General features: G+C 57.5%; 1 protein-coding gene across 2 annotated transcripts; it reads right to left on the reverse strand.

Moving 5' to 3' along the window:
- Positions 1 to 853: 853 nt before the first annotated feature.
- On the reverse strand, positions 854 to 10,673 carry PPP1R32 (protein phosphatase 1 regulatory subunit 32). Of its 2 annotated transcripts, XM_050756948.1 has the most exons (14): positions 10,576 to 10,673; positions 9,884 to 10,020; positions 9,370 to 9,487; positions 8,990 to 9,143; positions 7,015 to 7,143; positions 6,429 to 6,492; positions 5,948 to 6,060; positions 5,425 to 5,484; positions 5,218 to 5,304; positions 4,768 to 4,881; positions 4,590 to 4,684; positions 1,838 to 2,002; positions 1,199 to 1,282; positions 854 to 968 (listed from the first exon to the last, which is right to left on the reverse strand). In XM_050756948.1, the coding sequence occupies exons 2-13, from the start codon at positions 9,990 to 9,992 to the stop codon at positions 1,213 to 1,215; spliced, it is 1,278 nt and encodes a 425-aa protein (XP_050612905.1). In that variant the 5' UTR covers positions 9,993 to 10,020; positions 10,576 to 10,673; the 3' UTR covers positions 854 to 968; positions 1,199 to 1,212. The 2 variants fall into 2 exon arrangements, with proteins under 2 accessions (XP_050612905.1, XP_050612906.1); XM_050756949.1 differs by lacking the exon at positions 5,425 to 5,484.
- Between the last annotated feature and the right edge of the window lie 692 nt (positions 10,674 to 11,365).

Here is an 11,365-nt window from a genome sequence, read left to right on the forward strand (position 1 = left end):
ACTGCTCCACAGACCTCCACTAAGGAGCACAAGTGGAGGCAAGGGGTCGGAAGACACCCCCTCTGCATGCCCAGACGGGGATGCAAGGCACAGGGGACACCCCCAACCCAGCGCTGCTGCTGCCTTTCTGCCCTGTGTGACCCTGAGCAGCTCACGCACCCTCTCTGGTCCACACTCCTCATTTACAAGGAGCTGGTGCTAGCAGGGCCACGGCATACAGTTGTAGTGTTGTGCACTGCACAAATGCACCTGGCTGAGGTGACAAAAGGTGCTGGGAGCTGGCCCAGATGCTGGCCCTCAGTCTTGCAGGCTGAGGGCCTATGTCAGGCTGCAACATCTGGAGGAAGAGATACCCTTCTCTTCTTGTGCAGGATGTTGGCTCATCAGGGCCTGCGCTCACCTGGGACATGTAAGGGGCAGCTTGTTCTCTTTCTCACAAACAGGCCGCCCTGCTCTGGTCACCTTGGCTGGGAGGGAGAGTGGCACCAGCCTTTGTGATCAGCCCCCCCGCGCCGTGTCGGTGTCCAGGTGGCCATGCGTCCGAGACTCTCCTCTTTCTCCTTGCCCTGAGTCTGCTTCCCTCCCCTTCTCTGGCCCACCGGCCCCTCCCCTGGGGTTGTTCCACCCACACTTGACCAAGTACTTTCCCAAACAGCACGGGCCATAAAGGACCCTTTACAGGACAAGAAACTGAGTCGGGAGAATGAAGTGCCCATCCATCGTGTCATGGTTCTTCAGAGGTTCCAGCCGAGCCCTTCCGACTCCAAATCTGGCCCAGCTCCTCCACCCCTGCACCCACTGCCCCAGCTGACCCCTCCTTTTTCCAGCCACCCTGATAGTGATGTCACACTTCTCTGCTTCAATGCTGTTTATTTCATTAGGAAAGTAGCCGGGCGGGGGTGCCCCCCTGGGGGATCGAGTGGGGGTACAGACAATAGCCTGGCTCCTGTGCCCCAGGGTTGACAAACCTGTGGAGGAGAAGCAGAGGCGAAGCCTGAGCAAGGGGCTCGGGGGTGTTTCTGTGTGCTTGCCTGGCACAGAAGAGGTTCTGAGAGGCCCCCTGATCTCGCACCCCCCACTCGGAAGCGGGGGTCCCCAGGCAGCACTGGCTTAACCCAGGGCTGGGGAGGCAGGGCTGGCCCACAATGGCTGCCCACAGACCGGGAGCAGCTGAGTGTGGGAGTCCCCAGCCCCTTACCAAGGGCTCAGGGCTCAGCTGTGTGCCATGAAGCGGCTGCTGTGAGGTGCGTCCCGGTAGAAGGGGTCGGCTGAGGTCAGGGTTCTGCAGGGAGGCAAGAGGAGAGTGTTGGGGGCGTTGGCAGGCAGGGAGGGACCTTGTCTTCTTCTCTTCTGCCTGACCCTCCCTGAGAGAGCACAGCCAGGGCTCAGCCAGGGCAGCCAAGCCACAAACATTCTTTGCCTGCCAACTCTGGGCATTTGTTGGTATAAATGTAATTTCTGAGGAATTGAATTGAGCACAAAGGAGCTGAGTGAGGCGGAACCACAGTCCATTCATCTCTGGATCCGTCCCCCCATCCCCCTCTGGATCCAAACCACCCCAGAGCCCCTCGCTCAGATCCTCCCCCTCCAGCCCTCCTGGCCTGGGGTACTGGGGCAGGAGAAGGAGGAGGAGACATCTGAGGGAGGGGTCACTGGACGGAGAGGAGGAGAGGAGTCAGTGCTGGCAGGAGAAGGGACGCCAGAGCCAGCCAGAGGAGATGGGCCTCTCATAGGAATGAACCAGACTAACAGAGCAAGAGAGGAGAGGAAGGGAAAGACCTGGCGCAGGGCCTGGATGAGGGGTAGGGAGAAGGAACAGAGCTGGGGGGAGTGCCACCTTCCCACGTGGGGATGCAGGTGCCGCAGGCTCTCCGTGGGGTTGGGGGCGGCCTCCATGCAGCTGACTGGCTGGCTGAGGGCGTAGCCTCCCGGTATCTGGGGCTGGATGCCACCTCGAGTCCAGCCTTCCCGGTCTAGACCTTTGGGGATGTTCTCGAAGTACCTGGAGGAGAGGAGGGGTCCTTGGCTGGAATCTGGCCTTTGCCCACCTCTGCAGCCCCTCCTGCCCCTCTCCATCAGCCCTCAGATCACCCAGCCTCCCCGCCTTTGCTCATGCTGTCCTCCTCGTCTGACTCTCCCTAAGCCCACGTCCACTGGGTGAAGCCTTACTCGAAAAGCCTGCCCTGCCCTCTGCCTGACGCTGAAACACTCTTTGGAGTGTAAAAGGACAGTTTCAGTGACGCCCTCGTCCCTGGCCTGCCAGCACCTTGGGGTGGGGACCCCGTCTCATCCACTTCTCTAGGCACTTAACTTTCCTTCCATTTCATTTCCATCTCCTTCCATTTAACTGAGCACAGCCAGGTCCGGAAGGTGCAAACACAAGTAAGATGGGGGTCCCACCCTTGAACTTATGAAGAGGGGATGCAGACAGATCAATGCAGAAATCGGTGATGACAATCCTGGCGCACCAGAAAGCACCAGCAAGTGTGCCTGACAGCCAGAAGGAGCTCAGGACACGACAGGACACGACAGGCTGGAAGGACCCAGCAGAGAGGGCTGGAGCTGGTCTCTGCCAGAGCCACAGGAGGAGATGTTTGCCTAAGAAGGGGTCGGAACATCGTTGCCCTCACACCCAGACTGAGCCTCTGGCCCTCCCCCCACCTCCGTGGGAACTGGAGCAGCCACTGTGCAGCGAGTCAGCTGTGCGAGGCGCAAGCACTGCTCCTCCCCTCCGAGCCTCAGGGGTTAGGCCAGAGGACAACCAGCGGCCCTTCCAGCTCAGACTCTCTGTTGCTCCTCCAGGTCACCGCCCTCCCCTCTTTTCAGTCTCAATTCAAACGTCACCTGCTCAAGGCCACCGATTTCAAATCTGACCCGTGCCCACTGCAGCCCTCCCGATCCCTTTCTCCCTGCCCATCACCTAACAGCTCTCACTAACTGACCGCAGCCACATGCATGCCCCCTCCCGTGCTGAGGTCTGAACTCCGTAGGGCAGGAGCTGCACACACATTCCCAGGGCCTGCAGCAGGCCCTGGCACCCAGTCAGGGCTCAGTTAAAGTCTGTTCCATGAATGGATTCTGGGAGGTATCCTGGAGCAGGGGGTGGGGCAGGGGGAGCCTGAGGAGACAGGGAGGTTGCAGGGACACCTTGGAGGACCAGGAGTTGGAGAGGAAGCAGGGTGGACACAGATGACTGATACTGTGAGGAAAGCTTGCGCTTCCTGGCTTAGAGGAGTTTGTCTGCAAAATTATACTTCCTGGAGCCGGGCAGATCACGAGGTCAGGAGATCGAGACCATCCCGGCTAACACAGTGAAACCCTGTCTCTACTAAAAATACAAAAAATTAGCCGGGCTTGGTGGCAGGCGCCTGTAGTCCCAGCTACTCGGGAGGCTGAGGCAGGAGAATGGCGTGAACTCCAGAGGCGGAGCTTGCAGTGAGCGGAGATCGTGCCACGGCACTCCAGCCTGGGCAACAGAGCGAGACTCTGTCTCAAAAAAAAAAAAAAAAAAAAAAAGAATTATACTTCCTGGCAGGGCACGGTGGCTCACGCCTGTTATTTCAGCACTTTGGGGAGGCCGAGGCAGGCAGATCACTTGAGGTCAGGAGTTCAAGACTAGCCTGGCCAACACAGCAAAATCCCATCTCTACTCAAAACACAAAAATTAGCTGGGCATGGTGGCACATGCCTGTAATCCCAGCTACTCAGGAGGGTGAGACAGGAGAATCACTCGAAGCCACAAGGCGAAAGTTGTGGTGAGCTGAGATCATGCCATTGCACTCCAGCCTGGGCGACAGAGTGAAACGCCATCAAAAAAAAAAAAAAAAGAAGAAGAAGAATTACACTTCCTTTATACCATTCCTATAATGCTCTCCCCACCCAGTCCTGGCCCCAGAAGCCTTCCCCATGGCTCTGGGGCCACCTCCTCCTGGAAGCCCTCCCTGATGCCCAGGACAGTCACTCGTCATCCAGGGAATGCAAAGCACAGAATTTACCTTCTGAGGGAGCTTCGAGCCCACCAACCATTGGCTGGATGGAGTGTCTTAGCAGATGCTGCTGCTCCAGACTCCCTCAATCTCCCCTGTTCTTTCCATGTCCACCAGCCTGGCCACCAATGCCCTGTACTGCATATCTGTGGGAAAGCTACCCTTGGGATGCTAGAACCTGCTTTGCCTGAGCAAGGAGGCACCTGGGATTTAATGTTGCCTGAGGATAACCTCTAACCAATGACTGATGGATGTGGGGGTATAAATACCCCAGCTTTCTCACCTTTGACTGGGGTAGTTCTGAGTTGTGTGCTTTACACTGTTTTCTAGAGTTTTCCCCGTGGAATAGCTGGCTTAGTAACATGCTCATTATTACTGCCTTCCCTCCCTCATCCCACTTCTCCACTCCCACATGCCTAATAACTGCCTAATAATGAGCTTGCACTCCAATCCTTGGCTTAGGGTCTGCTTCTGGGGAACCCACATTCACTCAGCGTTGATCTTCTCCACGAGGCTGTGAGCTCATTACTTATCCTCATTACTTAAAGAGTCTCAGTCTCTTTCTCAAATGGTTTCAGCTTTGGACCAGGAAGCGGACCTCACCCTTGGTTGTAGGTGGTCAGGTATTGCTGATCCCTGTCAGGATCACAGGGGCTCCGGACATACATAGGGTTGTTAAGGCTGAACCCTGTGGGCTCCTGCATAAGGGGGTAGACAGGAGAATTGTCAGGTCAGAAGGGGTGGGGATTTGGGGGTGGAGGTTGGGTGTAGCAGGTCTCACCTTTTTCCCCACAGTCTCCCGGCCAAGCAGGGCAACATTTGTCTGTTGCATCCGATGAAGTGGCTGGAACTGCTGGTGGCTCACGCTGCTGGGTTCTGGGCAGGGAGGGGGCACCTGCAGGGGACAGAGCCACCAGAAGGGAGGCTGAGGTGGCCAGGCTGAGGCAGCAGGGATGGAGAGGGGGCAGGCAGAGGCACACACAGCTGCGACCTGTCCCCAGCCCCAGCGACCCTCCCTTCCCCTTCCAGTCAAGTCTATTTCAGACCACACCCCTCGTCTTCCAGTCCCCAGGAAGGCCCAGTCTCTCCTCGCCCTCCACCTGGGGCCCTACCTCCACATCCCCAAATATTCTAATTCTTCCCATTCCTCAATGCCTGACCCAAATGCCACCTCGTCCCAGAAACCTCCCTGTCTCCTCCCTCCTCTGAGCGAGGAGCCAAGGCCACTCACTCTGGGGTTCAGAATCCTTTCATTCCCTCGGCTGAAGGCTGTTTCCCACTTGGAGCCTCTGGCCAACACAGGTAGGAACTCATCTCCCTGGAGGGAGCAAAGCAGCCACTGGCACCAGGATGTGGCTGCTTCCCCCACCACCTTCCAGAGCCATGTTCTAACTGCTCCCTGCCAGGCGGTCCCCAGCCTCCCCCTAGCTCAGCTTACGTGCAGGTGAGTCTTGGGGAGGAAGTCAGACTTGGTGACACTCTGGCCTGGGAGGAGGGCCTGGAAAGAGGCCCACAGAGGATGTCAGCTCCCCAGTGGCAGGCTGGGCCCCGGCGGCTCCCGCCCGCTCTGCCTCCAGGCCCCGGCGGCTCCCGCCCGCTCTGCCTCCAGGCCCCTGCTGTGCTGAACACAGAGGAGAACTCAGCTCAAATGGGCATCACTGAGAAAAGGGAAGTGTTTGGGGAGAAGACAGGGGAAGGCATGACCCTGAATGGGACCAGCAGGCCAGGGCTCTTGTCTGAACTCTGAATGACCTTGGCTACACCTCTTCATCTCTTTGGACCTCAGTCTTCTCATCTATAAAACGGGGGAACTGGACCAAAGCAGTGGGTTTCACCTAAGCTCTTTCATCTTGTGCTTGAACAAAGGGCTCTGCAGCTCACATTCTTTAGGAAAGCTAGGAACCCTGAGACTGGAGGGCGTCAAGCCCCCTAAAGTTCTAGCAGGAGCCCAGCCGACTTACAGGGTCCCCAGGGAGGGCCTGTGAGGGTGGTTGGAAGACAATGGGGCTCTGGCGGGACTGTTTGGTGAAGCTGCTCCCCTCCTTGGCGCCGATCGAGTTCTTCTGCAAGAAATCTGCAAAGGAAATGTCTCATGTGCTGCCAGGCCACCTGGCCCCCCGCGTGTCCTCCAGAGGCTCAGTGTCCCAGCAGGTGCGGAGCGAGTGGATCCCAAGATCCTGGAGACCTGTGCCATGAGGATCGTGGGTGGCAGGGCGAGGATTCCAGAGTCCAGGCCAGAGGACAGGAGAGGGAGCAGCAGGAAGGGCATGCACCAGCCAAGCCGCCCTCCTGAGAGGCCCAAGGCACCGAGGTCAGCCTGGGAGAGGCGCTTCCCCGCAGCCACCTGTGCATCCTTCTTTCTTCCACTGGTGCCTTCTTAGTCCTAAGCCAGCTCCAGGGCCCCTGGGGCAGGAAGTAGGGAGGTGGATTGGAAGGGCCTACCTGGCTGGTCTAGAGGCTCCCTGAGATACTTGGAATTGTACTCCGAAGTCATGAAGCGTGGGCCCTGGAACACAGAGGTTGGAAGAATGGCGGCACCGGCCCACCAGGGCCCCGAAGGCATGCGGCGGCAGTGGAGTGGCGCCTCGGTTATCTGTGCTCTGAGGAGGCCTGTGTGGGCCACTACAGCACCCTGGACACAAGTCTCTCTGGGGTGGGGCATCGCAGGGCCAGGAATTTCAGCGTAAGAGCACAGTGCCCCTGTGACTATGAATACCACGTCACACCCCACACCAGACTCCTGGTAATGAGCGGGGGGCCCAGAGGGACCGAGATCAGGAGGGGCTGTGAGCGAGAGGAGGAAGGCTGGGGGAAGAGGATGAGCGTTAAAAGGCGAGAAGTCACATTGATGCTATTTTGGAAATAGCCAATATCAAATCCTTTGTTTTCCCGTCTTTCTTGGCGCCCTGAGCTCACACTGAGCTGGCTTCTTGGATGAGTCGGTGCAACACTTTTCTTGAGGTGGGAGGAGGAGGCGGATGTGGCCCCTCTGCCCCACCCTGAAGACCTTAGCCGGGCTGCCACTCACATATCGGAAGTTCTCCCGCTCCAGCGGGCCCTGGCCCTGCTGCTGGTGGAGCAGGGGCACTTCCCTGGGCTCCAGCCCGGTGATGGCCTGGGGCCCATGCTCCTGGGTGTCAAAATGGACCTTCCGGACCTGGAAGGAAGAAGGGCCAATTACAGGTGAGGGGGCGGCAGTCACTGCCTGACTCTGCTTCTGCCCTTGACCTTTACAGAGTACAGTATCTGCAGAGCAGCCAGAGGGGGTCCCTTCACAATGACACCTGTGCTTCCCTCCTCTGCTTAGAGCTCTGCAGCCTTCCTATCATGCTCACAGGGAATTCCACGTCCTCCTGGTGGCCCACAAGGACCTGAGTGCCTCACCTTGCTCTAGCTGCTCGTCTCCTTTCTGTGCCCCTCTCGGGGCCTTTGCACTCGCTGCTGACACTGCCTGGGCCACTCCTCCCTCAGACAGCTGCATCTGGAGGAGCTGGCCTCCCTCAAGTCTTTGTCCAGTGTCTCCATAGCAAGCTCTTTCCCAACCCTCCTGATTTGCAGGTGCAACTCCTTCACTTCTTATTTATTACTTTTTTTTTTTTTTTTTTTTTTTTGAGACAGAGTCTTGCTCTGTTGCCCAGGCTGGAGTGCAGTGGCGTAATCTCAGCTTCCTGCAACCTCCACCTCCCGGGTTCAGTCAATTTTTGTGCCTCAGCCTCCCAAGTAGCCGGGACTACAGACGCAAGCCACCACATCCAGCTGATTTTGTTGTATTTTTTTTGGCAGAGTTGGGGTTTCACCATGTTGGCCAGGCTGGCCCACCAGCAGTTGGCCTCAAGTGATCCACCCAACTTGGCCTCTCAAAGTGCTGGGATTACAGGTGCGAGCCACTGTGCCTGGCCTTTTTTTTTTTTTTTTTTTTTTTTTTTTTTTTTTGAGACCAAGTCTCATTCCATTGCCCAGGCAATCTCAGCCTCACTGCAACCTCTGCCTCCCGAGTTCAAGCGATTCTCCTGCCTCAGCCTCCCAAGTAGCTGGGATTACAGGTGCATGCCACCACTCCCAGCTAATTTTTGTATTTTTAGTAGAGATGGGGTTTGTCCATGTTGGCCAGACTGGTCTCGAACTCCTGACCTCAAGTGATCTGCCCACTTCAGAGCCATCATGCCTGGCCTGCAATTCCTTCACTTCTCTTCCTCCCTGCTTCTCCCCGTTATATTTCCTACAACCCATCCCACCCCGCACTCTACCAGCTCTTATCATCTTCAAATACGAAGGAGATATTCAGAACATACTGGCGGGATGAATGAATGAGTGTCCATTCTGGTGGTGGTGCTGATGATAAGAAGGGTGGTAATAATGAGGACAGAAATGAAAAAGATGGGGCCATGCCTGTAATCCCAGCACTTTGGGAGGCTGAGGCGGGCGGATCACAAGATCAGGAGATCGAGACTATCCTGGCTAACACGGTGAAACCCTGTCTCTACTAAAAATACAAAAAATTAGCTGGGTGTGGTGGCACATGCCTGTAATCCCAGCTACTGGGGAGGCTGAGGCAGGAGAATCACTTGAACCCAGGAGGCAGAGGTTGCAGTGAGCCGAGATCGTGCCACTGTACTCCAGCCTGGGCAACAGAGTGAGACTCCATCTCACAAAAAAGAAAGAAAAAGATGGGGTGAGGATGTCGATGGTAGGGGACAGTGGTGGTGGTAGGGACGGTGATGGGGCTTGCAGGTGTGGAAGGAAGTGTGAGGCTCATGGGAATGGGACAGCGATGGGGATGGAAATGGAGGCGGAGGTAATGGTGGGGCTGGGGCAGGGAATGGAGGTGGTGGGAATGGTGGGGACAAGGATGAGGACAAAGGGGAGAAAGATGAGTGGCCCCCATCCCTACAATGTGGCTGCTCCATGCCCTGTCACCCCCACCTTGACCAACTGTTGGCAGTGCAGCCCTAGCCCCACCCTACCCTAAGGCTTCCCTCTCCTAGCCCTGGCCCAGCACTGACCTCCTTGGTGGGGAGACCTGCACTGGCCTTCTCCCGCCCGTAGCCTGAGCTGGTCTGGTGCATGCTCCAGGGCAGGGGATGCTTGCCATCAGGCACCTCCAGGGGGCGGTAGCTCTGGCTGGCCACAGACTGGAAATGGTCCTGGGCTTGTTCCCTGAGGGTGAGGAGGAGCTAGAACCCCAGGCCGCCTGCCTCTGTCCTCTGCTCAGGAGCTACCTTCCTCCCTGCACCCTCCCACAGATGACTCAGGGGTCGGCCGTGCCCTGTGTCACCCAGGACCCCCAGCCTAGGCCAGGCAAAGCTCAGGGTCCCCATTCACGGAGCCTGGAGTTGGTCTGATGAGCAGGGCAGGGGCTGGGAAGGAGCCGTACAGACCGTACCCCCTGGCCGGGTTGTCTAAGGCCTCCAGACTGGCTTGGCATGAGACCACGGGCCGGAAATTTGATTTGTAGCCGGTGCCTGTGTGACTGCCCACACGGGGCTTGAAATCCTCTCGACCTGCCAGAGGGGCAACGAGGAGACAGACCCCAAGGTCAAAAACAGGCAGGGCTTCCCAGGCAGGGCCAGCGTCCTCCGAGGGGCACAGGGGTCCCAGTGACAGGAGAGGGCTCAGAGCCACGGGCAGGAGCTTTGCAAGCCTGCCCTTTCAGGACTGATGGCAGGAAATGGAGTGGGTGGGCTGGGGACAAGGTCGGTGTGGCAGAATCACAGTGACAGGGTTGCAGGGACAGAACTGGAGAAGGGAGCAGCCGGGCCGGGCTCAGGGGACAGACGGATTCAGCGTGACAGGTTGCTCTGCAGTGTGACAGCCAGAGGGGCTGCTCCTCCCTCAGAGAGAGCCCCTCCCTTCCCGCCATTGTCCTGGGGGAAGCTGCTGCGCAAAGGTGCCCTCACCGTAGGCTGTGCAGTAGCTGGTGGCGTAGAATTTCAGGGGGTCCGTGTAGCCCCCCGAACTCATCTTCACATAAGGGGAGACGACCCCCAGGGGAAGTTTCCCCATCATGATGCTGTGGGGCAGGGCCCCGGGGGGCCTAAAAAGGAAGCACGGGGAGCCTCGTGGGTCCCAAGCCCAGCTTAGAAGCCCATGGGGCAAAGATCTGCGCCCCCACACAGCTGGCCCCTTCTCCCAGGCCTCTGTCTCTCTGCCCCAGCTCCCACGTCCCTAAACTGAGGGCGAAACTGATCATCCACACTTATCCCAAGAGTCCTCGTGTCTCCTCTCACTTTCCCACACCTTCTTATTAACTCTTCCTGTCTCCATTTACCGCGGGGACAGTGAGGTTTAAAGAGATAAAGGATTTGCTCATAATAGGTGGTACTGCCGGGATTCAGACCTAGATATTTGACTCCTCGGCCCCCGACCTGAACCTTACATATCCACCTCTCGGAATGAATGAGCCGACAACCCGCTATCTGGGGAATTCTTGGCTCCCACCCAAGAAGTCAGGCTGGGACGCTCACTCCCAGCTCCCGGCTCCTCTCTCTCCCTCAGCTCCCATGGCCTTGCCTGCCTCTGGCCTTGCCTGCCTCCCCTGGGAGTTGGCTCCGCTCTCCCCAAGGCCCAACCACAGCGGCCCCACCCTCACCTTTCCTCTGCAGAGGCTCTGAGGTCAGGGAGAGGCTGCAGGAGGCAGAGCTCTGCAGAGAAGCCAGCCCTCCTGGAGGTGGCCAAGCAGGAGAAACAATGTGTAGCCTAGCAACTGGTGCCTAGCAACAGCGTCCCCAGGCCTCTGAGCCCTTCTAGGGCCAGGACCCACTGAGGGACTGACCTGGCCAGGAGGGGAGGGTCAGGAGCTGCCCCAGCAAGGCCCTGCCTCCAGGGCTCCAGCCCCCACCTCTGGCCTCCTCCACAGGGCTGGGAAGAGTTGCTGTCTGCATGACATAAAATAAAAGATAATCCCGAACACTCATTCCCATAAAGTACCCACTTCTCGGCAGATACTTTACATCCTCTATCTCTGTCCTCTGAGCAGCTCTTCAGTAGCTATGATTATCCCCATTTTCACTGGGGGAACATGAGGCTTAGAAAAGCAAAGTGACTTGACTCCAGAGATCTCGCAATCAGAAAATAGCCAAGTTGAGATTCAAACGTGGGTGGATCTGGATCCCGCTCTTCTGCCTCGCGGTAAATCAATGTTTACTACGTTGCGCTGGAGCCACATCTGTGCTAAGCCCTTTAACACACATTACGTTGTGTACTCCCCCAAACCACCCTCTGAACTGGGCACTATTATTGTGGGGCCAATAAACTGCAGCAGTTAAGAGTGCGGTTCAAATCCGATCTGTCACCTTTGATGAGGTACTTATCCTCTTCACGCCCCCATATCCCCGTCTTCACAAGAGATGTGACTGCACCCACCTCACAGGGCTGCTGGC

Source organism: Macaca thibetana, chromosome 14 (assembly GCF_024542745.1).
Source record: "Macaca thibetana thibetana isolate TM-01 chromosome 14, ASM2454274v1, whole genome shotgun sequence".
Lineage (NCBI taxonomy): Eukaryota > Metazoa > Chordata > Mammalia > Primates > Cercopithecidae > Macaca > Macaca thibetana.

What these genes read in the sequence shown, in the direction of transcription:
- PPP1R32 (XM_050756948.1), bottom strand. Translation starts at nt 9,992, where the DNA reads ATGATGGGGAAACTTCCCCTGGGGGTCGTCTCCCCTTATGTGAAGATG. An exon ending in AGGCCCTCCCTGGGGACCCT is followed by an intron (nt 5,485 to 5,947) that starts GTAAGTCGGCTG and finishes GCCTCTTTCCAG; the next exon opens with GCCCTCCTCCCAGGCCAGAG. An exon ending in CTGCATCCCCACGTGGGAAG is followed by an intron (nt 1,283 to 1,837) that starts GTGGCACTCCCC and finishes GCCTCCCTGCAG; the next exon opens with AACCCTGACCTCAGCCGACC.